The sequence below is a fragment of the Thalassophryne amazonica genome, unplaced genomic scaffold (assembly GCF_902500255.1).
Source record: "Thalassophryne amazonica unplaced genomic scaffold, fThaAma1.1, whole genome shotgun sequence".
Lineage (NCBI taxonomy): Eukaryota > Metazoa > Chordata > Actinopteri > Batrachoidiformes > Batrachoididae > Thalassophryne > Thalassophryne amazonica.
In genome coordinates, this window is record NW_022986296.1 from 135113 (window position 1) to 162769 (window position 27657).

Consider the following 27657-nt stretch of genomic DNA (forward strand, 5'->3'; position numbering starts at 1 on the left):
ACTGGTTAATAATTAATGGAGAGATTGTTGGGGCTCTCGTCGCAGTCTTGTGCTGCTTGTTGGAGATCATCTGCTCTGCTCAGACGTCATTTGTTTCTGCAGCAGACGTTCTGTCACAGTGGATGGTTGGTCGTCCATCAGCTGGCGTTAGTGTTGTGGTCGACTGTTTGAAGGAGTCAGTGGAACTGTTCTGACATCAGTCAGCAGGAAGTCATCCTGTCCTTGTTTGGGGTTAAATAAAGAACTGCGTGGGTGTTGGGGAGCATCATACTTGCCGCCGTCTGTAAGATGATTGGAAATGTTCCCAAAGATGTTCTGACGAGGAGTTGATCTGACGTCTTGCTCCTGGTGTTTTGGGCTTTGGAGGCCAGAATGGACGGACGTGTGGTCTCCTTCCGGGGCCAGGCCACGCCTCCTTCAGGACATCTGCACTTCTGATACTCACCCCTGGTGTTGCTAAAATGTGCAACTGTCAAACATAATTATCTCTAAGAAGATGTGAACAAACTCTTCTTGTTGTCACCTTGCTTTCAGATTCAGATGTTTATTGGTCTTGATGGGGACGCACAAAGATCTGAGTCTAAGAATACAAATTTTAAATCAGTATTTATTGAATCAATAAAATTTTAACATTAATAGCAGCGGCACTGATTATCAAAGAGCCACACGGTGGCAGAAGGATTTGGGTTCCCTCCAGGTGATCTGGATTCCTTCCAACTCCAAAGACATGCTGGTTTTTAGGTGAACTGGAAACTTTAAAATGACTGTAGGTGTGAGTGAGAGTGTGGCTGTGTTTGTCTGTCTATATGTGGCTCTGTGACCACCTGACGTCCTGTCCAGGGTGTCCCTGCCTCTCGTCCAATCACGACTGGGATATGCTCCAGCCTGCTGTGACCTTTAGTTGAGATAAGCAAAAATGAATGATTGAATTAATTAATTCATTTTGGACATTTTAGTCGTGTGAATGTTGGAGTTTTTATTCATATAAGAATTTATTTGAAACAAGATATCCAGCTGCACTGGCAAGTAACTTTATTTTACAAATATTCTTTTTTTAATGAACCAGTTCCCTGATGTGCAGTTCCCAGTGGGGGGTGCTGCTGCACTGTATGGCACATATTTTAGTTTTTAGCCATTTATTTCATGTTACGCTATTTTTGTGACCCAAACACTTTGGAAAACCCATTTTTAACACCAAAACAGTTCATCCATTTAAATAAAGGTGTATTTTCACTAAAGATTTGAAGAATTTCTAAAAACACAGTTCATATTTTCAGCTTTAGAGCCAAATTGTATCTTCTGTCTTGTGTTCTAGTCAAATATGTGTCTCACATTCAGAAAGCTGAGATCGCTGTGAAGATTTAGATATGCAGCACATGGGCAGCTGGACGTGCCGGTGAGCCCATGGACCCCTGACGGTCAACTCTGATTGATCTGAGCCACTCGGAGGTTGGAGTGCTGTTACGTTTCAGATTTCAGCCTGATGACCGAATGCTGTTGGGTCCGTTCCCTCGCCGTCACACGCTCACGCTTGACTATTGGGTTGATGCTGCTTCCAGAAAGCCTGACATTTGGGTCATCACGAGTTTGTGATGTTGCATGAACTGAGCAGAGCTTTTCACGTGGACATGTGCACACATTGTTTCCCACCTCTTTGTCAGGTTGGCGCCTTCAACTCGTCTGTACTTGAAGGCTTTTGGGGAATTTCCAGAGGAATTGTTTTGATATTTCAAAAACATTTTCCCTCTTTGCTCTTTTGTACTTTGCTGAAACATAATAATTATCTTTTAAAAACTGTTTCACAAAATTATTTCTGTCACGTTTAAAAATTTTAATTATGACAGATGCATAAAACACAAAGAAGCTGGAAAAGATTTTGTGACACGTTGTGTATTTGGACACTGTGGACTGCAGGACGTCTTGGAGACATGTTTTTTATCATCCTGCATTAATGCACTGTCTTCTTTTTGACTGTAAACCACTTCTGTGGGTTGTTTTTTTCCAAATAAGTCAACTTGTGAAGATTGTGTGTGTTACTGTGCATGTGTCTGTGCACGTACATCTTGAAAATCCCACTCAGGCTGGCAGGAAGGTTTGTGGTTGAGGCCAAAATAAACCAACTTCCTGTTCCACCAGTGACTCAGACAAAACAAGAGAGAGAGAGAGAGAGAGAGAGAGAGAGAGAGAGAGAGAGAGAGAGAGAGAGAGAGAGAGAGAGAGAGAGTGTGTGTGTCTGTATATACTGTGATGTTAATGTTCTAATGGTCAGGATGCAGAATCACAGATATGAGTCTGTCCTCAAAATCAAACTCTCCAACGTTCTCATGCATAAATGAAAAGTGACTCATGATGAACATTTACAGAAATCTGTGTGTGTGTGTGGGGGGGGGGGGGGGGCATCTGGCCCTATCCCTTGCAGGGATTTGGAAAAGTCCTAATTTATGCCACAGGACCTCTATTTTACCTCCAACTGCTGGACTGAACATTCAGATGTACAGGAACTGCAGGCATCCCTGAACGTCTTTCTGGTCCTGGTGTTTCCTGTCTTACTGTCGGGTTGTGAGACTCGGACTGGTTGCCTTTGGCATTCTGTCTTGTTGGAGGATCTTCTGGAATGACTTTGTGTCAGGAGGACCGTTTGGGAGTCAGGTGAAATGTGTCACGTGCATTCTGAGGATCATCACCATCCATTTCCTATCCATGTGGTGTATTTCTCTGCCTGAGCGTTGAGGACCCTGGGTGCTGGAGAAGGACAAGAACATGCTAGGGTGGTTGTCATTGAAGACCTAAAGCGGTTCTGTGTTTTTGCTTACGTCTTTACACTCAGTCACAGGAAAAAAGAAGCTGCGACTTTCACAGTAAAAGTATTTAAATGGTAAAATGGTAAATGGGCTCCATTTATATAGCACTTTTGCATCTGCATCAGATGCTCAAAGCGTATTTGTCATGAGGAGGACCCTTTTGCATTGAAACACTTTTATTCTGAAGTGCCTTTAGTAACATGAGCTACCTCAGGTGCTGTTTAACTTTGCTGCCAGCAGTATTTAGCAGTCTGGTGGAGGTGGGGCCTTTGTCCATTGGCGCGGGCCTATGTGGCATGTGCAGAGAGTGAACAGGACGGTCCGGCTCTGATCGGAGCAAACAGGTGACGCAGGCTGAAGAGCCAAACAGAAAGAGCAGAGTCAGACCAAATGTTAAAAAAAGTTTCTGCAGCACATTTGTAAGAGCTTTTGTTGCTTTGATGCGCACATTAAAGTTGGCATGAATGAAAAGTTTTCAATCTCCTGGGACGTTGACGGCGCTGACTGCAGTAATGTGTCCGGCTCCAGCCCTGCAGCTCTGAGGGGAACGGACTCTGAACCAGCTGTCAGGGCTCATCCTCAGGAGGCCCAAACACTGTCAACAGGAACCTGTCCTTTCTGCTTCCATCTGTGTCCTGTGTGTGTTCCAGGTCCGTCTTCCCCATCCATCCATCGTTCCGGGTGCTGGCCCTGGCCGAGCCACCTGTGGTGGGTGCCGGCACGCCTGCCGGCTCCAGTAAGGGTCAGCAGTGGCTGAGCCCAGAGCTGCTCACCATGTTCCTGTACCACAGTATCGCTCCGCTGGCAAAAGCAGAGGAGCTCAGCCTCATCCGGACTCTGGTGAGAGTGACGTGCTGACATCATGCCCACTGTGGAACCAGCATACAGTTTAGTTTGTTCTAAATAAACAGCCCGGTAAAGAATCTGTGTTATTCATCACCTTCCAGAGCAGGAACAGCCAGTGTCTGTGACGGAGCAGAACAGACAGGTTTTGTTTTTTTGGACAGTGAGCTGGATGAGCTCTCAGTCTTTTATAGATGTTACCTGTTCAGACGGTGTCACACGGTGACGAAGCAAACCAAAGTAAAGCCGTCCGGTAGGTAAGCTACTTGGGAAGGTGCTGTTTGGTGAATACACTTCTCCTGATTGGATATCCAGAGTTCTTCCTGGGGTGACATCTCAGTGGCTTCAAAAGAAGAAGAAGAAGAAAAAAATCCTCCCATGGCTCAATAGGATATTTTATTTTTTTAAAGAGATTTTTCAAAAAAAAAGTCTTGGGAATACACATGCTAATGACATCAACCCCCCCCCCCCTTCCCCCATGATATTCAATTAAAGTAATCAACAAGAAAAGCTTAAAGATGAATTTGGTTCCTTTATTTGTTTAAATTGCTCACCACTCACTCCAAAAATCTGTATTTTAATTTTAGCCTAAACTGTAGCCTGGAGAAGGCCAAGGACACGCCCACGCTTCAGTTGGCTACAACAGATACATGGTTAGTTCAGAGAGGTGGGGATGGACTAGCCATCTGCCTGGGTGGTTGCCATCCAGGACCCAAGGTGATTCTGTGGTGTTGTAGGTGCGACAGACCACGGCACCAGCACATGCTCCCAGACTCGTCTTATAGCCTTGCATTAATTAACTGAGCAGCCAATTGTCGGTGCAGTTTTGGCTCATGCTTGCACTGTTAAAACAGAGGAATGATCTGTACCGCAGATCACATGGTTAATGTTCCACGCGGCGTCTGACAGAACGTGTGACATTTATTCATATTGGTGTTGCTAGGCAGTCATCGTTAAAGTAAATCCTGTGGTGAAACATTAAGCAGTGTGACTGGAATTGGTGTACTGGTAATTTCTGCTTAACTGTAGACTATCACATAGACAATATGACTGTATTAAGTGTTATCCAGTGAAATGAGTTTGGGGGGGGGGTTGGAACGCTTGTTGCGTCTTTGTTAGGGACTAAGCCCACCAAATGATTTGACCCTAGTTCTGCCCCTCATCTGACATCATACCAGCAGACCAGTTTTTGCTGGGCTTTCTGCAGCTGGGAAAGAACTCCCACATGCCTGCTGCGTTGACCCGCAGTACCGCTCCAGCTCCGCTCTGTGTGGACTGCTCGAGTCGGCTCAATAACGCCTTTGAGAAATCTGCTGAGACATATTCGAGTCTCAGTGCTTACTGAGACACAAAGTGTATTGGTAAGTGTGTGCACATTGACAAACTTGTGAGACAAGAGAAAGTACTGCTGGGTGATGAAGTTTGATGTGAGATTCTGCTCAGCTCTTCTTTTTCTTTCGGCTGTTCCTGTTAGGGGTCGCCACAGCAGATCAATCGTTTCCATCTCACCCTGTCCTCTGTATCTTCCTCTGTCACACCAACCACCTGCATGTCCTCTCTCAGCACATCCATGAACCTCCTCTTTGGTCTCCCTCTTCTCCTCCTGCCTGGTGGCTCCATCCTCAGCATCCTTCTCCCTATATACCCTGGGTCCCTCCTCTGCACATGTCCAAACCATCTCAGTCTCGCCTTTCTGACTTTGTCTCCAAACCGTCCCACCTGAGCTGTCCCTCTGATATGTTCATTCCTAATCTTGTCCATTCTTGTCACTCCCAAAGAGAATCTCAACATCTTCAGCTCTGCCACCTCCAGCTCTGCCTCCTGTCTTTTTGTTAGTGCCACTGTCTCTAAACCATACAACATAGCTGGTCTCACTACTGTTTTGTAAACTTTCTCCTTCACTCTTGCTGATATTCTTCGGTCACAAATCACTCCTGCCACCTTTCTCCACCCACTCCACCCTGCCTGCACTCTCTTCTTCACCTCTCTACCACACTCTCCATTACTTTGAACAGTTCTGCTCAGCAATACACAGATACTGTGAGTTGACATCCCGGAAAGAACCCTGGATGTCAGGATCAGTTCAGGTTCAGTCGTAGAGTTGAGGGAATGTTCAGAGCCATTGTACCAGTTGAAACTTGTCTTTTTCACACGGAAACAGAAGACGTCTGACACACTTTTATAATGTCCTCCTTCTCCCACTGGAACATCAGAAGTTCCATTGGACCGTGTGTAACCAAAGGTGCTGTGGTCTATGCATCGATGACACCAGCAGGAAGGAAAGGTTGACATGCTGAACTTTGTTTATACGGATGTCTTCTTTGTTCATGAAGAACAAACAACTAGTTTTTCTAGAGGATGTGAGCAGGATCTGTTCTGATCTTTTCCAGACTCCTGGTGTTCCGCAGGAGGCCATAGAACAGCTGCTGCACCTCAGCCACAGCCTCCAAAACACTGCTGACCCCATGGTGTGTGTGTGTGTGTGTGTGTGTGTGTGTTCCGTAATAAATGTGTGTTTGTGTGCACGTTGTGAGTGTCTGTAAGGATGTGTGTGTACACACCTGTTGCAGTCACTGTGTGTTGTCTGTGATGACTGGTTTGTGTGTGTGTGTGTGTGTGTGTGTGTTCCAGGGACAGTCTCTGGCTGCGTCTTTGTCCACCAGACAGCTCCTGAGGATCTGCCGCCGTCTGTCTCAGCATCCCAAGGAGAGTATCGGCCGTGCTGTCCATAAGGCCTGCCTGTCACGGTTTGCTCTACACACACACACACACACACACACACACACACACACAGTTGATGTGTGACTATGTGCACCTGTGGCTGAACGTGTGTGTGCGTGTGTGTGTGTTTTAGCTTCTTGCCCAGTCTGGCTCGGGCATCTCTCCAGAAGAGTCTTGCACAGTGCTCCATCGAGGACAAACCCGATGCTGCAGAACCCACCTGTGACTACGTCTGTGAGTCGATGCAGAAGGTGTCTGTGTGTTTCACAGACACAGGCAGCTTGTCCAGCTTTGTTTGTATTTGTGGTTTTAAGTATTACACAAACTCACTATCTGAACATTCCTCTGAAGGTTCCTCTTGAGGTTTGTAGTTTCAGTTCTTACTGAGGAAGAGGAAAATTAATTTTTGGAGCTTTATTTCAAACACTCCTTCAGGCTCTGAGCAGGTTCAATGAACCGCAGAGACACACAGACACCCTGTCCTTTTGTGGGGTCAGAGTTACAGAACACGATGCAGTACGTTCACTGTCGCCATTAAATGCTCCGCACTCTGCTATCCGTGTTGCCAGATCTCAAGTGAAACAGGCATAAATAGAAATAATTGATTCGTCAACATCAACAACAGCATTGATCAATTTATACCAGTTATGAAACATACAACCCCTGGCAAAAATTATGGAATCACCGGCCTCGGAGGATGTTCATTCAGTTGTTTAATTTTGTAGAAAAAAAAGCAGATCACAGACATGACACAAAACTAAAGTCATTTCAAATGGCAACTTTCTGGCTTTAAGAAACACTATAAGAAATCAAGAAAAAAAGATTGTGGCAGTCAGTAACGGTTACTTTTTTAGACCAAGCAGAGGAAAAAAATATGGAATCACTCAATTCTGAGGAAAAAATTATGGAATCACCCTGTAAATTTTCATCCCCAAAACTAACACCTGCATCAAATCAGATCTGCTTGTTAGTCTGCATCTAAAAAGGAGTGAACACACCTTGGGGAGCTGTTGCACCAAGTGGACTGACATGAATCATGGCTCCAACACGAGAGATGTCAATTGAAACAAAGGAGAGGATTATCAAACTCTTAAAAGAGGGTAAATCATCACACAATGTTGCAAAAGATGTTGGTTGTTCACAGTCAGCTGTGTCTAAACTCTGGACCAAATACAAACAACATGGGAAGGTTGTTAAAGGCAAACATACTGGTAGACCAAGGAAGACATCAAAGCGTCAAGACAGAAAACTTAAAGCAATAAGTCTCAAAAATCGAAAAATGCACAACAAAACAAATGAGGAACGAATGGGAGGAAACTGGAGTCAACGTCTGTGACCGAACTGTAAGAAACCGCCTAAAGGAAATGGGATTTACATACAGAAAAGCTAAACAAAAGCCATCATTAACACTTAAACAGAAAAAAACAAGGTTACAATGGGCTAAGGAAAAGCAATCGTGGACTGTGGATGACTGGATGAAAGTCATATTCAGTGATGAATCTCGAATCTGCATTGGGCAAGGTGATGATGCAGGAACTTTTGTTTGGTGCCGTTCCAATGAGATTTGTAAAGATGACTGCCTGAAGAGAACATGTAAATTTCCACAGTCATTGATGATATGGGGCTGCATGTCAGGTAAAGGCACTGGGGAGATGGCTGTCATTACATCATCAATAAATGCACAAGTTTACGTTGATATTTTGGACAATTGAAAGGATGTTTGGGGATGATTAAATCATTTTTCAAGATAATGCATCTTGCCATAGAGCAAAAACTGTGAAAACATTCCTTGCAAAAAGACACATAGGGTCAGTGTCATAGCATAGGGTCAATGTCAATGAGCAGATCTGATTTGATGCAGGTGTTAGTTTGGGGGTTGAAAATTTACAGGGTGATTCCATAATTTATTCCTCAGAATTGAGTGATTCCATATTTTTTCCCTCTGCTTGGTCTAAAAAAGTAACTGTTACTGACTGCCACAATCTTTTTTTCTTGATTTCTTATAGTGTTTCTTAAAGCCAGAAAGTTGCCATTTGAAATGACTTTAGTTTTGTGTCATGTGTGTGATCTGCTTTTTTTCTACAAAATTAAACAACTGAATGAACATCATACGAGGCCGGTGATTCCATAATTTTTGCCAGGGGTTGTATATATTTTGTTCTAACTTCAAAAATATGACAATTTGATGATCTAATTTATGTGAGATCAGCTGTTTTTAAGCTTCTATCAAACATGTTCCAGTAAGTTTTAAAGTGGTGTGAAAACACATTTCATAGTTATTCTTTGGCAGCAAAACAAAATGTGAAATCATCAGGAAAAGAAAATGTCCTTAACGGCCTTTAATGTGATTAAAAATTTAAAAAATCAGGTTTTTACAATACTTACACAGTAAGTATTGTAAAAATGGTCATCCCCATTTGAAAAGTGTTAAAGCTGCTTTTTGGTGACTCTTTATCGTCCGTGTTTCCAGCTACCATCATAGACGGTGTTCTGACGATTGGAAACGTATCGGCTCCGGTTTACAGCCCCATTGAAAAAGTCAAAGTTCCCGATGTGCTGTTTTATGATAATCTTCAGGTAACCACTCACTCTGACTCATGCAGCAAGCTTTATCAAGGCTAAAAGTGATTTCAGGGGCTGAGACCGCATCTGTAATTTAGCGCATTTAAAACCTTGGTGCTGAATGAATCACTGCAGACATAAATGTGACTGTCATTCCCTGTGAGCTGTTTGGGTATGCATCTCTTTGTTTTCACTTAATCTTCTTTACCACAGACAACACCACGATTAAATGTGAATGTGAAATGGTCTATTTTTAATGAAATGAAACATAAAATAAATTAATTAATTAAGCTACATGTGACATTTATCATGTCTTTCTTTGTAATAGAAATATAAGTTGAAAGTCCTGTGTACGTGTTTTCAGCACAGCCACAGAGCACAACCATGCGCGGGTGTCTCATGCACAGTCTGTGGACGTATAGAATACATATACACAAGTGATTTTTATTCTGTATCACATCTTCCACGACTATGTGACAGTGAAGAGAATATTGACACTGGAGTGAAATGCTCCCTATCTTGAGAACGCACATTTGAAGCCTCAATTTGTGGCCTCAAACTGAAAGTTTTAGAGGAGCAGTGCAGAATTTGGACTTGTGCTAAACACTGCACACTTCCTGTGACAAACCTTCTTCAAGGACCATTCATGTTTGATTTGGTAAATGTTAAAAAAAGGAACATTTTCAGTTAAAATGTGTGTGTTTGAGTTGTGTTGTGCATAACTTCTTATGGTCATTAAAACACACAGAATCCTCACATCCTGCTGTCTGTGTCACGTTACCGCCTGCTGTCACACACACATTTATTCTTAGTAAATCAACTACAAAATGCTCATGAAACCCGGTGCACAAATGTTTGGAAAGCCCACGTAATTTAGCACCCGTTATCTGCCATCTTAGTAAATTAGGCGCCGAATGACATCATTGCAGCTTTAATATGCAGCTGTAAGTCCGTCAGACACAGGCTGATGTTAAATGTGTCCACAGCACATGATGGTGATGGAGGACATGCTGAAAGACTTTGTTTTAGGAGAGCACCTCCTCCTGGTGGGCAACCAGGTGAGTGACGCAAAGTACACACACGCACAAACACACACACACCTCTAAAGCTACTTGTTAACATCCCCATGAGACACAGTTGATGTTTTGTCCTGCTCCCGTGTGTGTGTCCTCTGAGGAAGTGACAGGTAGTACAAAGTACCAGAGATACAGTACATATAGATCAGGGGTGACTGGCTCTGGACCCTGAGGGCACCCGCCCTTGCTCCACCCACTCATAATTAACTAACTCAGGTGTGCTCGGCCAATCAAGTGCCATGAAATCCAGACTGAGCTCCTCCTCTGGAGGTGCAGCAGATGTAAACCACGTGAGGAAGGTGACCTGGAGCAGTTGGTGACCTCTGGTGTAGGTCATCCTTGTCTTTGTGTGTGTGCTTGATGATGGTTGCCATCAGAATGCTGCTGTTTGTGTCTCAGCATGGACAGTCATGTTCCAAACTTAAGACCTTTGAAGTCACAGCTTCAGTCTTCTGTCTTTGGATTGTGGGAAGAAATGTCATCCGACCGTTCCAAGTGTGTAAACGCAGCGTCACGCTGCTCACACTGCCTGCACGTAAAATGGCTGTTGTCATAGCAACCTGCATCACTGCTGAGCGTCGGACTGATTCTGTGGACTCACTTCTGAGCTTCGTGTTAGCAAGACAAGAACCATCATGGCGTTTGGTGCCAGACCCAGCTGGGACTTGAACTAGCAACCTTCTGCACCAAAGGCCCGTGTTCTGAGTGTAAGTACAGCTGAGTTTCTGCTGCAGTCGTACTTCCTGTTGACTCTTGAAACAGTCAAGCTGCTCTAATGTCTAAACCTAAAAATATATATCCATGTCGACTCAGAATCAGCCTTTTCATTGTTCAATTATTTTCATAATCCAGATCCTGAAAGCAAGAAAACATGGCCACCGAAATGAAAATCACCACACAACATGAACTCAATGCACACACACAACAACTGTGACACACCAACCCTGCCCTGCCCGTTCTGATGTGTGCGGGTGTGTGAGGTCACGTGACCCTGCAGGAACACATTTACCGCTGATCGGATGTTCGGTTTCTTCACAGACTTTTATTTTTTATTTTTTATTTTTTATTTTTCTGCAGGGTGTGGGTAAGAATAAAATAGCGGACCGCTTCTTACACCTTCTGAACCGGCCCAGAGAATACCTCCAGCTCCACAGGTGAGGAGACTCGAGCCGGCCTGAACACCGTTCTTCCACACCAGGTCCACCTGCATTCAAACCACCACGATTCCACAAAATATAAAACTTCAGGAAACACGTCGAAACCATGTGTAACAATCATCCACGAATGGCCACCGCTGTTGTAGTTATGCTAACTGGCTGGATTCTATTGACCAATAAAAGTGAGTCGTACTGCACACCGGAAAACATGGCACGGCAACAAGGTTGGAAAGCCGTCTTCCATAAACTGTGAGCTCCATGGATCCCTGAGGAATTCCTGTATGTGATCATGTTGACCCCAAAGTAACGTGATGAAGATAACCACAGAAAACCCGCGAGCTCCTCCGCAGGCTGGCAGGGAACCAAAGATCCCGTGAAACTGTGTTTTGTGTATGTTTGGCGCTTCGTGCCATCACGTTGTTGCTCGGAAGTTCGAGGGCTCGGGAGAAAAACGTGTGTTTCTCAAACATTCAGCTTGTCCGCTGCGGTGCCAAAATCAATGTTTGTAGGTCGTATCGGTTTCTGAGATGTTCTGCTTCAGTGGGAGGAGCAATGTGACCCTGTGGGAGGGCGGAGCCAGAGACCTTCCAGCTGATTTCAGTGCTTCTAATTTGGGCGGTCCCTCAGCAGAATGTCACACATTCCGATCAAAGAACCATTTGTAGATGTTCTCCCTAACGAACTTTAATAGGAGCTTCAGCTCTGTGGACAACGAGGTCAGAGATCTGACACCAGAGTCAGTGATACATATTAAACATAAGGGAGTGTTTGAGGTAACTTCTGGGAAGAAAAAACCCCCCCACAGTGGGTCTGATGGTGCTCGTCAAGCTTGACCAGAGCTCGTTTTCAGCCGCGTTCTGATCTGTCAACCGATCAGAGTGGTTATTTATTTTGTTAAAGTTGTCTGAAAGGCAGATCCCCGCGTGGCCACGGCCTGGTTATCTGCTGGTGCAGCAGCTAATAATAGAGCGGCGCAGAGGCAGGAAGATCTGTGTCGAGAGCCCACAGAGACGTGGCTCAGAAAAACCAGAGATCCACTTAACTAGGAAAGAAAAGTAGAACGAGTCCCAGGTCACTCTGTGAGGTACCGACGGGGAGGGGCGGGGAATCGTTCTGAGAAAGAACCACCATTTTTTTGGAATAGCTCCTGGGACAAAGAGTGACTGACACCATGTGTCACTGACCAACATCTTTAGTGTCACAACACAACAACCCCAAAACCACGACTGACCACAACTACACACTGATACGGGTTCTGTTAATAGTCCTAGGCTTTGGGAAAAACCTAGCCATGTTGCCTGTAAAAATTAGGCTAACTTTGAAGCACGGGAATTGACTGAGGATACAGTTTTGTGCTTGCTTATGTGACACACCGTAGACCTTTCTGCCACCTGCTGGATGGATGCTGGAAATTAGGAGCAGGTGGGGTTGGAGTTGTAGCCTGAAGTGAGCTTGTCAGAACCTTTGATTTCCAAAGCCTAGGTCTGGTGGTCATCTAATCCACTGTGGGTCATTTTGTAGCACAACACAACAAACCTTCTAGTAACGGCTTCAAACACTAAACTGGTATTTAAAAAGTAAAAGTGTGCTGCAGGTACAGTGAGCCAGTTTAGGGCCCAGTTATCACTTTGTTAAAAAAAAAAAAAAACAACCTAATAATATGAGCCAGGAGGCTCTTCAGAAGAGCATTACAGTAGTTGAGAGATACTGCACCCTGTACTAGGAGCTGGTTAAGTACAGCCTGATTTTCCTTTTGTTAAATTGTGCAAAGTGGCACAACCGTGAGCCAGCATGTCTGATTATGTTGATATTTTGATGTACAGATTGTCTGGCACTGGAGGGATGTATTTGAAGTTGGTCCTCCTTTAATCATGAACATATATACATACCGTATTTTCCGGACTATAAGTCGCACCGGAGTATAAGTCGCACCAGCCACTTTATCCATTATAAAGAAAAACAAACCATAAATAAGTCGCACCGGAGTATAAGTCGCACCAGCCACTTTATCCATTATAAAGAAAAATAAACCATAAATAAGGTCCACTGGACTATAAGTCCCATGGACATACAGGTATGTTAACATGAAAAGTTCAGATGATAATATTGTGACGGCTAACGTTTTCGGATGCATATTTCACCAGTCGCAACTTGTAATCTGCAGAGTATGATTTCTTTTTGGTGGCATTTTTTCGGGCCTTCTCCGTTGTCTTGTTAAGTTATCAGTAACGTTAAAATTTTTATTTTTCTATGGTAGTCAGAAGTCGCAGGAACAGTCACACAAGCCTCGAGTGCCCTCTCGTGAGCTGCATTTTACCTACGGATATGTTTGTATTTTGCGGACCACATTGCGAGCTGAACCGTGCAGCACCTACCTGCGCAGCTCATGACCACCCAGCGGTGTCGATCCAGCTCCTTCCAAGTGCAGACGCTAATCCTCCGCCGTCGCTCAGTGCTCCCATGCAGCTCTCAGCGTCAACTCTGCTCACACTGATATCCAAGGGTTGAAGCTGTTTTGTTAGCCGTCCCGGAATAAACACCATGTTCGTCTGCTTCAAACGCTTTTCACAATCATCGACGCCAGCTCCTTCCAAGTGCACACGCTAATCCTCCGCCGTCGCTCACCCAATGCTCCCACGCAGCTCTCAGCGTCAACTTAAACACTCTGCTCACACTGATATCCAAGGGTTGAAGCTGTTCTGTTCGCCAAGCCGGAATAACAGCAAGCACCGAGTTCGTCAGCTTCACACGCTGTGGGTGAGGTGAGGAATACGCATCCAAAGTTCTGTTCTCTGATTGGTTATCGCGACCAGCGTGAACTATAGGATGGCCGTCATACTACAGTGCCCATGATGCATTGCATTTCCTTTTCCGGTGGCCATTTTAAAACATAGATCGACTCTGTCACGTAAAATTGTTTTGTTACAGTAAATTAATTGAGATCCTACCGGTATATTTTTCATTTATAAGTCGCACCGGAGTATAGGTCGCACCCCAGGCCAAAACATGTAAAAAAGTGCGACTTATAGTCCGGAAAATACGGTATATATATATAGATAGATCCAAGATACGAGCCAAGACCTTGGGGTTACCTGTCTGGAATAATAGATAGAGCTGGGTATTATCTGCGTAACAAGGATATGAGAAGCCCACTTTGAACTGAGGGCAGGAATTTATTCATCAATAAGTCTGATAAATAATTCAATTTAAACCATTCATAGACACGTAATGACCCGTTCTTGTCACTGCGATTTGTTTTTAATCGTGCCTCTCATGTTCTGTCTTTGTCCTCTCTGGATTTGTTACAGTTTGACCAGTTTTTGATCTCCTCTTCAAATAATTTCTGCACATGCATGACAATACATTCATGTGTTTCTTTGACATTTAATAAAAAATGTTTGATCCTTGTTGATCTCTTCATAAATAAATACAGATGAAAAAAATTACTATATTAAATGTTTTAACTGAAGGGTACTTTGATGTGTTGTATTGTCCACATCTATGATTGTTTATTTTTAATGGGCTTTGTTTGTTTGTTTGTTGCTTCCTACAGGGACACGACCATCCAGACACTGACCCTTCAGCCTTCTGTCAGAGAAGGGGTCATTGTTTACGAGGATTCGCCTCTGGTCAGTTGGTAACGCATGTGCACGTACGCTCACACATATACACACTCGTGAGTGCAAAGGCAATCCTTGGTTCAAATCTCTGTCAAACCAGAAAATCACTGAGAGCCCATGAACAAGAAAATGCTAAGGTGATAGGCGGCCGCTAGCCATAAGCTTCACTAACAGACCCCGAATCTAGATAAAGTTGAGGCTGAGACCTGTTCCGTTACTAATAAAATTAATTTAAAAGGTAGAAAGCATAGTTTCATACTCTGCCAGTATGCTAGCCTTACAAAAGGGAGAATAAATTCATCTTATGTCTGGATTTGAAAGTCTCTACAGAATCAGAAACTGATTTATCTCTGTAGGGAGATTATGCCACAAAACAGGTGCACAATCAGAGAAGGCACATGCACACATATTAGCATGTAAATGTTTGCACACCCTCAGATTTCTACACGTTTCAATTTTACTTTGACTAATAAACGATTAAGAAAAAATTCACGATTTTCTGTTCATATTTCTAAATTTCTGCCTTTTACAGTAAAAATGTGGAGTTGTCCTTCCTGCTGGAACTCCACATTATGTACACAGATGGGCACCATGACAGTTTGGTTTCTTATTATGTTCCAAACACACCCATCAGGAATGAAGTCAGTGCATCCTACAATACAACACCTGCTGATGCCCTACATAGTACACTTGACCTATGCAACGTAGGTTGTCACCATAGGGCCCTCTGGGTTCAGTCCCTTTGAGTTCATTCCCTCTGGGTTCATCTCCTGTGGGTTCAGCCCCTCTGAATTAATCCCCTCTGGGTTCATCTCCTGTGGGTTCAGCCCCTCTGGGTTCAGTCTCTCTGGATTAATCCCCTCTGGGTTCAGCCTTTCTGGGTTCAGCCCCTCTGGATTAATCCCCTCTGGGTTCATCCCTTCTGGGTTCATCTCCTCTGGGTTCAGTCCCTCTGGATTAATCCCCTCTGGGTTCATCTCTGTGGGTTCAGCCCCTCTGGATTAATCCCCTCTGGGTTCAGATCCTCTGGGTTTAGTCCCTCTGGGTTCAGTCCCTCTGGGTTTAGTCCCTCTGGGTTCAGCCCCTCTGGATTAATTCCCCCCCCCCCCCCCCCCCACACACACACAGACCACAGCAGAGGTTATAAAAAACTCTCAGGCGTTTGTTTTGGTTGGTGGAAGAAAAATCCAGACACAGAGGGGTAAGATTTTATTTCTGTTCTGTTAAAAACCTGTCGTCGAAAGTTTTACATTAACAATGAGAGACTTTGCAATGTTCCCTGTGAAGGTTTTAGACTCTGTGGATCACCTGTGCTGACCTTTGTGTTATTGTTTTTGGCATTTAACAGCTGCTGTGTGTGTGTGTGTGTGTGTGTGTGTGTGTGTGTGTGTGTGTGTGTGTGTGTGTGTGTGTGTGTGTGTGTGTGTGTGTGTGTGTGTGTGTGTGTGTGTGTGTGTGTGTGTGTGTCCAGGTGACGGCAGTGAAGCTGGGCCACGTACTGGTGATTGACGAGGCGGACAAAGCTCCCACGAATGTCACCTGCATCCTCAAAACGCTGGTGGAGAGCGGCGAGATGATTCTGTCTGATGGTCGGAGAATCGTTGCAGGTACAATCGCACATGTTCAAGCATCCGCACAGGGAGACAAGAGACGTGTCCCAGAGTCAAGCATGTGATGTCCTCAAATAGACAAACACCGGAAAATCCAGACGTCTGCCCCAAAAGGACTTTTCCTTGTAGTGGCACGTCATGGTGTTTGAGAGACTTGGAAAGAAGAGCTTGAACGTAAAGTTGAGGCTGTGCACATGAGCGTGAACAGTGTGTGATAACTGTGACTCTGTCTCATTCATAGATCCACGTGAGGCCGAGCACAGACCCAACACCATCGCCATGCACCCGGACTTCAGGATGGTGGTCCTGGCTAACAGGCCTGGGTTCCCCTTCCTGGGGAATGACTTTTTTGGAGCTCTAGGTACACAGTGACACCAACAGCAAGGCTCAGTTCATCGACTAAAGAAAAGTTTGTGTTTACGAAAGATGATTGATGTCAGATGATGATGTTTGAACAGTGCCAGGTCTGTCCTGTCCTGAATCCAACTTCAAGACACAAAACACAACCAAACATTTGATTCTACACTTTACAAAGTCACTCTTGAAAAACAAGGAAGTTCTGTCAACTTGGACCAGATTTATTTATTGGAGTCATATTTATTATTTTTTATTAAAAACATTCATTGTATTTATTCATTTTCTGTCGCTTATCCAGATCTAGGTCCCTGTAACAGTAGACCAAGCAGCATATCACACCTTCCCTATCCTTGGCCAAGTTCTCTAACTCTTCTTGGGCAAGATGTTCTTAAGCCAGATGGGAAATACAATTTCTCCAGTGTGTCCTGTTTTTTTTTCTTTCTGGGGCCTCACCCCACTTGGATGTGCCTGTAAGATCTTGCATAATGTGGTGCTTGGTCCTGTACCCCGACATAACCAGCAGTACTTTGTAATCTTGGTAATAAAACAGCCATAATTTTGTGTGGAGAACATGAGCTCAGGTAGACCCCCCCCAAAGAACAGGTTGGTCCATCCTGCTTGTAATGACAGAAGGTCCCAGTTGCTGCTTGTTCCTGGAGGTGATGAAGATGTTTCTGCCCAAAGTAATGCAGCTGTGAGGTCGTTCCAGGAGATAGGAGTCTGCTGCTGTCTGAAAGGATGACAGGTTCTCCTCCTGTTAACAGGGGACATCTTTAGCTGCCATGCTGTGGACAATCCAAAGCCCCAGGCAGAGCTGGCGATGCTGAAACAGTACGGCCCCAGCGTTCCCAACGCCACTCTTCAGAAGCTGGTGGCTGCTTTTGGAGACCTGAGGTCCATGGCTGACCAGGGCACCATCACCTACCCCTACTCCACCCGTGAGGTGGTCAACATTGTCAAACATCTCCAGGTAATCAAATACATCAGCTTGATGTCTGTTGGCCGTGTTCCGTCCATCACGTACTTCACTAAATAAGCAGTGATAATATAAAGTCCACACTTGAGTTAAAGTCCAGATGTCCTCTGGGAAAAGGATTGTGCTAAAAGTTAAAGTGTTCATCACTCGGTGCCCCAACTCTGTTGGGGTGGGGGCGTTATATTTCGCTGCTGTCTGTCTGTATGATGCTGTCTGTCTTCAATGATTGAATTCGTTTCTGTCAATGACCTGGGGGAAGCTGGAGGAACGGTCCTTTGGAAAGTGGGGGTCATCAGTCCTCCATATTGACTTGATTTTAATTATAGAATTAATGCTTAAGCACCCACGAACTCACTTCCTTTTCCTGTCATCTTTTCCCTTCCCTTCCTCCTTGTTTTACCTCCTCCCTGCCTAACTCCTCCCATCTGTCACCGTCTTTTCTCCTTCTTTGAACTCAGAGGTTCCCTGGCGAGGGTTTGGCCAAGGTGGTGCGAAACGTCTTCGACTTTGACTCCTACAACAAAGACATGCGAGAGCTTCTGATCGAGGCGCTGCACAGACACGGGATTCCCGTCGGCGCCCGACCCGGTGCTGTCCACCTGGCCAAGGAGTAAGACACCAGGACCCGCCCACGTGCATGTTCACCACTCTCCCGTCATAACCGTTCTGCTTCTTCACATGCAGGCCAGGTCACGTCAGTTCTCGCCAAAGCTCCTCAGCGCCATCTGCCAGACAGAGACCCGTGTGCACGAAACATGATGTCATTACTCTGCACTTTACAGGACATGACCGCACGAACCGTAAATTAACCGAAACACAGCTCACATCCAAACACTGCGTCGGCCCTGTGATCGTTGCCGATGATGACAGCGCTCAAAGAATGAAGCTGAAGTTTTGGGGCAAAGACCATCCATCCATCCATCCATCCATTTTCTTCCGCTTTATCCGCAGTCGGGTCGCAGGGCAGCAGCTCAGGCAAAGCCGCCCAGACCTCCCGATCCACACACACCTCCTCCAGGGGAACCCCAAGACGTTCCTAATTCCAGCCGAGAGACCTAGTCCCTCCAGCGTGTCCTGGGTCTTCCCCGGAGCCTCCTCCCGATGGGACGTGCCCAGAACACCTCTCCAGCGAGGCGTCCAGGGCGCATCTGGAAATGCTGCCTGAGCCACCTCAGTTGGCTCTTTCGACGTGGAGGAGCAGCAGCTCGACTCCGAGCTCCTCCCGAGCGACCGAGCTCCTCACCCTATCTCTAAGGGAGCACCCAGCCATCCTGCGGAGGAAACTCATCTCGGCTGCTTCTACTCGCGATCTTGTTCTTTCGGTCATGAGCCAGATCTCATGACCATAGGTGAGAGTCGAACGTAAATCGATCAGTAAATCGAGAGCTTTGCCCCCCTACTCAGCTCTCTCTTCACCATGACGGTTTTGTCCCCTAAAAGCGTCTGGAGGTCAGAAACCACAAGGGCTAGAAAAACCAAACTTATGGCCCAGTCACATGGCACTTAACGTTCGTTAGCAAGTAGGTCTGAAATCCCCACCGCTACTCAGATTAAAAAAATTACCATCATTGTCATGATTCTGAACCATGAGCCATACAAACAATCTTCTTTCTTTGTTGGATTCCTTCTGCATCTATCTGGATAGGCCACGCCCGTTTGCACCTACATAGTTTTTCCGCCATTTTGAATTGTTTGCAAATCTGTTTTTTTGTTTTTGTTTTGTTTTTTTGCTACTCTGCCTACAATTTTTGTTCAATCTTCATAAATTTTGGCACATAGGCTACCATGTTTGGACTGAGCTGCACAAAAGTTATTGCATGGTTTTTTATCGTTCTTTCCGTTCTGCTGCTATTGGCTGTAAAATTGAATGGGTGTGGCTTAATTCACTAAATGTGGTCTAGCTCATGAAGGAGTTACTCTTTCAAACTCAAAGTTGGGGGACGTGGCCAGCATGGCCTTCTTCAAAAACTCATACTTTAACCAACCTGATGGGGGCGCTACAACCACCACAATAGACTTTTGGCATTAATGAATGAACACTACATCGTCCAATTACAGTTCTTTTTTTCTGGTGTTCCTTGTGCTCCGGTGTATCTAGCCATGTTGGCCCCGCTTTGCAGCCATTTTGAATTCTTCTTACTCTTCAAGGAATAGAATGTTTTGTTCAGAGACCATAAAAGTGATGGAAATGGAACTTATGTAGCTTCCACAAGGCACCCACTACTCATGAAAACAAATTTACACTTACAAACCACATGGTGGTACTATAATAACCACATTTACCTTTTGACTAATTACTCCTGAACCGTAACACAGAGAATCAAACGTTTTTGACATATACATTCTTTTGAGTGCCCTACAGTTACCAACACTGGCCACACCCACTTTTGCCTGAGCAGTTTTCCTCCATTTTGAATTGTTTGTAAAAGTGTTTTTTTTTTTTTTTTTGGTACTCATCCTACAGTTTTTGTTCAATCTCCCTAATATTTGGTGCATACTGTGTTTAGCCCAAGCTGCACAAAAGTCAGCACATGGATCTTTGTTCTTTCTTTTTGCAGTGCTGCTATTGGCTGCCAAATGTGAGTAGGTGTGGCATAATTAACTAAATATGCTTTAGCTCATGAAGGATTTACGAGTACTCTCTTGAAGTCAAACCTGGGGGATGTGGTCACTCAGTATGGCATTCTACGAAAACCGATACATTTGGTGACCTGATGGGGGCGTTAGAGGTACCTGCACCCATACCTGCCAACATTTGAATGTACCAATGGGAGTTGGTTTAGAGCACATCCATGACTCATCTATTAATACCCGACACGTTTTCACACGATTCAAAGTCAAAATTGCACCAGTGGTGCGGAGCATATCTAGGGGGGGTCTGAGGGCGTGCCAGGACACACACAACTGCGCAACTAATGGGTGTCCCACACACACTCATATGGGATGCGGGGTAAATACCGCCCAATGTGGGACTGTTGGCAGTTTTGCCCCCACCCAGTACTCATGAAATATATTTTTACGATACACACAGACAGGTCGTCTGAGTGACAGGGGTCAGGGGGAGAATTGCCACAGCCCGTACTTGTGCAGGTTGAAATGCCTGAACAGAGCTTGGACCCCACCAATCTCCACTTGCGACTATATATTTTTTTATTTTTGTTTGTTCAAATCAAATTTGTGTGATCATTTCTCTTAAGATTATTTTCATGCACATAAATCGTTGCTCAAAATGTCTCACTGAGTCCTCGGTACTGAGACACAAAGATAATCATCACTGCTAATTCAGCCTGATTCAGTGACCTCCAGGCATTTGTCACCATGTGACCTTTAACCTTTAGGTTGCCCCTGCCAGAGGTCAAGATGACTGGATATTGGTCCATAAACCAAGGTGTCGACACTCATCGCAAACTGCTCTGTCCTTCTGAGACACGCTCCGTAGACATCAAGGTAACTCCACCACAAGCTACTACGCACTCACATACAAGAAGTACTGGACAAACCTGTGTGTTCAGCACAAGAGTTCCTCTGTAAATTCTAATCTTTTTTTTCTTGCTGAATGACAAAAAAAAACTTCTTGGTTCTGGAAAACTAAATAAACACAAAGAAAAACAGGGGCAAACATGATCACAGGGGCAGAGACACGTCAGAACTGTCAGAGTCGCACTCAGCTGACAGACGAGACTGGGGAAGGAACGGATCACACACACACCAGGGGACCACCCACACAGCTGACAGACAGGGACAGAGGAACGTAACCATGAACCTGAGACCCAAGGAAGGGAGAGAACCGCCAACACGACAAGGGGACCCAGGACAGGGAGTGCACCAGACCACGCACAAACCACCCATAAAAACACACACAAACACACACAACAAGGTCATTAATTAGGGTCCAGTTTTCACAGCTGCACATTAAGACTATAAACATCAGGACTGTAAAGAGTTGGATCTTCATCTTACTGCAAAGATAGAACGTCTCTGTTCAGTGATGGCTCCACTCCGTGAGCTACTCCCAGATGTTTATCAACCTCATAGGCTCTAAATGACAGGAATTCTTCTGTGGTGATCAGTGAATCTCTCAAGAAGTTCAACACTTTGACCACATCCAGCCACAGTGCTGTTGGCTGTGTCTAGTACACAAAGAAGAAGTAGTAAACCTGACCCGAGACCCATCAGGCCGGTGCTTATCCCTGGATACGTAACATGAAACAGATGAGTTTCTTTACAAGAACAAAGACGGGACGCCTGAAGCATATATCTGGAATCAAACTCTGCACTGTAATCCGAGTCCTGTGCCATAGATTCACCTGCTCTAAGCCTGCTGAACATAGGAAGTCCGTGACGACCTGGATCATAGTCTTGATCCATGACTGAAGTGGTCCTCACTCAGCTTCTTGAGTGTCAGGACTTTGTTCAGGCTGAACCCAGTTACATTCACATAAAGAACTGGAAGAGCAGCTGTAAATGAAAGTGCATTTGTTGCCATAAGTCCAGAGATGGAGCAGGAAAAAAACCCCACATGGAATAATCAGGGCAAAACAACCAAAAAGCAACAGATCAAGCTTGAAAAGAAACCAAAGAACAAAATCAGCTGAATCAAAACATGAGGAAACTGAAAAAGGGATAGTCCAACAAGAGAAGGGAGCCAGAGAACAAATAGCCAGAGGGAGCCAGAGAACAAATAGCAAGGGAGAGAAAGAGCACACTGTGGCAGGGAGACCGTGAAAACTCTACAGAAGCCACGGAAAGACAGACAATAGTATACAAACCTAAGTATGCTGACACTACAACAAGTTCATCCATTAATTCTACAAAGATCACAGCATCATCCAGAAAGTAAAAGATCAGTGAACCTTTTCTCACTGACAAAGGCACCCAAGTTGCTGGACTTTACAACCTTATCCAGAGAGAGTAGGAGCCAGACTAATTTCCTGACAGACCCCAGAATTCACTGGGAACAAATCAGAGGCTCATGTTGTACTCCACACAGTATCGTGACATGCGGGGGTCTCACGAAGTAGCCTAATGAAACAGTCAGAGAGTTTTATGAGGTTATTCCACAGAGCGCCGTTCTTGCATCCCGATTCTCAAAACGCTTGTTATTTGTCACTTAGCCTCAGAAACGGTTCCATTGTTATTGGAGGTGTTTCAGTCATTTGGTACTTTCCCCAGGTACAAGATTAATTAGAGTAAAAGTGAGTTACTTCCGGTACGAGTCAAAGATGAGGAATGACTTAAACAGCTTCCCCTCTGCATAACATTAGACAACAACTTATCCGGGGATGGTAGTCACCAAGAAGTATAGTGCTCTTTATAAAGTTAACTTTCCTAATGGACTAAACAAACTTGAACTCAATATCCAGTTTTGGAAGTCACTCCCAATTTCTTTGCTGGGTAGAGTCAATGCTATTAACATGACTTTTCTCCCCCAGATACTTTACCTGTTCCAAAACCTAACTATATACCTTACTAAATCTTTCTTTACAAAACTACACTCTATCATTCTTCCCTTTGTATGGAATTATAAAGCCCACAGAATAAAAAGGATCATCTTTACAAACAGAAAACCAATTGGGGGGGGTTGGAGTGCTAGCACTGCCTGACTTTAGGCTATATTATTGTGCTACTGGAATACGCTCCATTGCACACTGGTTAGATGAGACCTAATTACCCTATAATGGACTAAAAATGGAACATAAGGATTGCATAGTGTACTCTGTTAGTGCAGTTGTATTATTACCTGTGCCAGTCAACAGAGCTTCAATACTTCAAGTACAACCCTATCATCTACGACACAATAAACATCTCAAGCTCAGTGCAGTCTAATTTTTACTACCTATGGCAGCAAACCCCACCTTCACTCTCTCCAGTGTGGATGGGACCTTCAGTATCTGGAAACAAATGGGGGTCAATAATATTGGCAACTTGTACATTGAAACATTGAAGCAACGTTTGCTTCTTTTCACCAACTGTAGCAGAGATACAACTTGCCCAAGCGACTGTTTTTCAGGTATCTTTAGATTAGAGACAATGTAAAATCACATTTTAATAACTGTGAGACAGTTAGTAAACCAGACAGGCTAGAGAGCTTCATTAAACTGTTTGCCACCTCACATTACGTAATCTCCAAATTATATGACACTTTGCAAAGCACGTGCCTTCCCAAAATGGACACTATAAAGGAGGAGTGAGAAAAAGAGATAGGTACCTTGATACCCCCCACGTGTGTGGGAGGAGAGTTTAGACCACATCCACGACTCTTCTATTAATATCCAACACTGTTTAACACAATTCAAAGTCAAAGTTGCACAGAACATTACTAGAAGTACCACCTCTGAGAAAAATAAATCCATAAAAGCTACCTAATCACACAGCTATGCCCCATGTCCCAAACTACAAGAGTACTGGGGAACCATATTCAGTTTTTTTTTCTCCATGATCTTGGAGTTCAGATAGATCCAGATCCTACTTTAATAATTTGGGGAATTTCTGATGATCTAAGAAACTTAATGTAACACAACAGCACCTTCTAACATATGGGGCTGTAACAGCAAAAAAACTGATCTGTGGAAAAAGAAAGAGTTGTCCTCTTTAAACACTGGCTGACAGATTTGACAGACACCCTTCATTTGGACAGAAATACAAGCTGAGGGACTTTGAGAGAATCTGGCAACCTTTTGTCTCTTATCTTGATAGAGAAACCAATCAAGATGTCCAAGTAGCAATGCACTCCTGGCAGGGGAGGGGACATGGTGAAGGGTCCTGGGAGGGGAGAGGACATGGTAAAGGGTCCTGGAAGGCGAGAGGACATGGTGAAGGGTCCTGGGAGGGGAGAGGACATGGTAAAGGGTCCTGGAAGGCGAGAGGACATGGTGAAGGGTCCTGGGAGGGGTGGGTTAAGGGGAGGGGAGATTGGACCTGTGTCTCATGTATAATATGTTTGCCCCCCTGCAGTCTGCTTTTAGAAAATATCATTCCACTTAGATGGCTCTCACTAAAGTGGTGAATGATCTTCTGCTTACAATGGATTTGGACACCACTACAGTTCTCTTGCTGTTAGATCTCAGTGCTGCATTTGATACAGTGGATCATCATATTCTACTTGATAGGCTGGAAAATCATTTTGGGATTACTGGGAGTGCCCTTGCATGGCTGACATCATACTTGACCAGTTGTTCTCACTGTGTTTTGTACAGTAACACTACCTCTAACCTTAGTGACATGAAATTTGGGGTTCCACAGGGGTCTGTCTTAGGCCCCCTGCTTTTCTCCCTTTATATAGCACCCCTTGGGCACATATTGCGGTGCTTTGGGATTACCTTTCACTGCTATGCTGATGATATTTAGTTATAAATGCCAATAACAGCTGGTAATCTCATCCACATAAAATCCTTAGAAGATTGTCTTGGATCAGTGAGAAGTTGGATGTCTAGAAACGTCCTACTTTTAAACTCTGATAAGACTGAAATGATGGTTCTTGGTCCAGTGAGACATCGGCATCAGTTTGACCATTTAACACTTAGCCTAGGCTCGTGTGTCATACATCACACTGACAAAGTGAGGAACCTTGGGGGAATTTTTGATCCTACGTTGTCCTTTGACCTCCACATTAGAAATATAACGAGGACTGCTTTCTTCCATCTGCGAAATATAGTGAAGATTCGTCCCATCCTGTCTATGGCTGATGCTGAGACCCTGATCCATGCATTTGTCTCTTCTAGATTGGACTACCGAAATGTTCTATTTTCTGGTTTATCGCAGTCCAGCATTAGGGCTCTCCAATTGGTTCAAAATGCTGCAGCCAGACGTTTGACACGAAGCAGAAAGTTTGACCACATTACACCCATTTTGGCATCTCTTTACTGGCTTCGTGTCCCAGTGAGATCAGATTTTAAGGTTCTGCTACTAGCCTATAAAATTATTCATGGACTGGCACCTCCCTACCAAGCTGACCTAATTAAACCTTATGTACCGGCCCGGGCTTTGCATTCTCAGGGTGCAGGACTACTTTGTGTCCCTAAGGTGAATAAGAAGTCTGCGGGTCACAGAGCTTTCTCTTATCGTGTCCCTGTTCTGTGGAATGATCTCCCTGCATCAATAAAACAGTCAGATTCTGTGGAGATTTTTAAGTCCAGACTTAAGATGCACTTATTTTCCCTTTTGTATGGCTAGCATACTGGTATAGTTTTGTTTTACGCTTTTCACTCTTTTTAATTCATTTTATTAGTAAACGGAGCGTGCCACGGACTCAACTTTATCTAAAGTTTGGGTCTTTTAGTGAAGCTTAGGGCTAGTGGCCGGCGATCATCTTAGTATTTCTTCTGTTTTTCTTGTTGTTTAATGCTGACAAATTCTGCTGTATTTCTTGTCTTTTTGATGCCTGATTCTGTTTTTTCTCTCTGTTTAAGGTCCAGCTCCATCCAGAGATGGGTGTGGTATTTGTGCTGTGTATTCGTTTTGTGAATTGTTCTGTAATTTATATTTGCATCATGGCCCAAGCAGAAGGTCACCCCTTTGTGTCTGGTCTGCTTCAGGTTTCTTCCTCAGAGGGAGTTTTTCCTTACCACTGTTGCTCTGGGGGTTAGTAAAGTTAGACCTTACTTGTGTGAAGCGCCTTGAGGCGACTCTGTTGTGATTTGGTGCGATATAAATGAAAATAAATTGAAATTGAAAATTGTCCTTTTTTTTTTTTGAGTGTGTCTTGATGGTGTTTTTGTTTGTTAAAGAAACATGGATGTGTCAGGAAAGGTTCTGCTGATTGAAACATGTGAAGGAGATGTTTGATGTGTGGTTCCCGTGTTCTCAGGGACCCGTGTTCCTGCGTGTTCAGGCTTACCCGTGTAACAGACAAGAAAGCAGAGCTTTGAGCTTTACGGAGGAGAAAGCCCACTGGCACATCCCCATGAATGAAGTCAACATCGTCTGTGATGTCATCACCAAAGACGGTATGTGTACACACAAACACACACACACACACATACACACACACACACACACACACACACACACACACACACACACACACACACACACATACACTGATGTCAGGGTGCTGCCATTGAAGGTGTTCATCTGCACACTGGAACTTGGGGATGGAGGACCTTTGCCCAAGGGACCTTAATGAATTTTTTTCTGATGAGGATTAAAACCGAAGTCCACACGTTAACTGCTCAGCTGTCACCTCCTCGTCTCATTTTCACTAACAGCAGTAATTTGAAAAGTGCAGAAGAAGAACAAAGAAGATGGGTCTTTAGGCACAAATACTGACTGACGCAGTCACACAGCAAAACATAGCAAAAACTAACGATGACCCACATCGACAGAATACTGTCCCGGTGCATGATGGGAACTGTAGTCTTTAGCGATCTTAATGCTGAGCAGGTTGAACGTGTTTTTTTTGTTCACGCTGGAGACTCGCTCGCTCTCGGGTCCTTTATATTTTGGAGCTGTTGTACCAACTTATCTTAAAGCTGAACAAGTCATTCTAAGAAATGAGTCATGAAATATCTCAACATTTAATGTCTCTACACACCAAAGAAGCTTCTGACACTTTATCTAGGGATTAACGTTCTCTGTCACGACGATGGATTTCCGTCACTCAGGCTGCCAAAGTCCATATATGACAGCGCTCGACAGTAATGCTCGCCCGCTCCACACTGGCGGGTGAACAGTGCGGTCAGACTCCTGCGTCACACCCCTCCCTCACTTGCCCAACGTGAAATTAATTTTCAGCTGCATTTAGATTTAAATCTGGTGAAAAATCAACATATTTCAGTGATGTTCCTGCAGAGGCACGTGTTTTTGTCTGATCAACTTGTTTTAGGATCAATGAACGCGATTCTCTTAATCGTGCACATTCCTCCTCACTCACCTCTTTGTGGTGTCAGAGTGAAAACACACACACACACACACACAGCTTGTTCTCTCAAATGCA

General features: G+C 44.4%; 1 protein-coding gene across 1 annotated transcript in view; it reads left to right on the forward strand.

Annotated features, from left to right (window-relative positions):
* Nucleotides 1-18337, forward strand: part of LOC117505997 (von Willebrand factor A domain-containing protein 8-like) — a 71328-nt gene extending 52991 nt beyond the window's left edge. The window contains exons 15-26 of the mRNA XM_034165541.1: nt 3452-3641; nt 6035-6112; nt 6276-6391; nt 6499-6599; nt 8836-8942; nt 9914-9985; nt 11081-11157; nt 14714-14789; nt 16252-16387; nt 16632-16751; nt 17512-17717; nt 18182-18337. Coding sequence (XP_034021432.1) covers nt 3452-3641; nt 6035-6112; nt 6276-6391; nt 6499-6599; nt 8836-8942; nt 9914-9985; nt 11081-11157; nt 14714-14789; nt 16252-16387; nt 16632-16751; nt 17512-17717; nt 18182-18337 — 1435 coding nt within the window. The remainder of the gene's footprint in view (nt 1-3451; nt 3642-6034; nt 6113-6275; nt 6392-6498; nt 6600-8835; nt 8943-9913; nt 9986-11080; nt 11158-14713; nt 14790-16251; nt 16388-16631; nt 16752-17511; nt 17718-18181) is intronic.
* Nucleotides 18338-27657: the final 9320 nt, after the last annotated feature.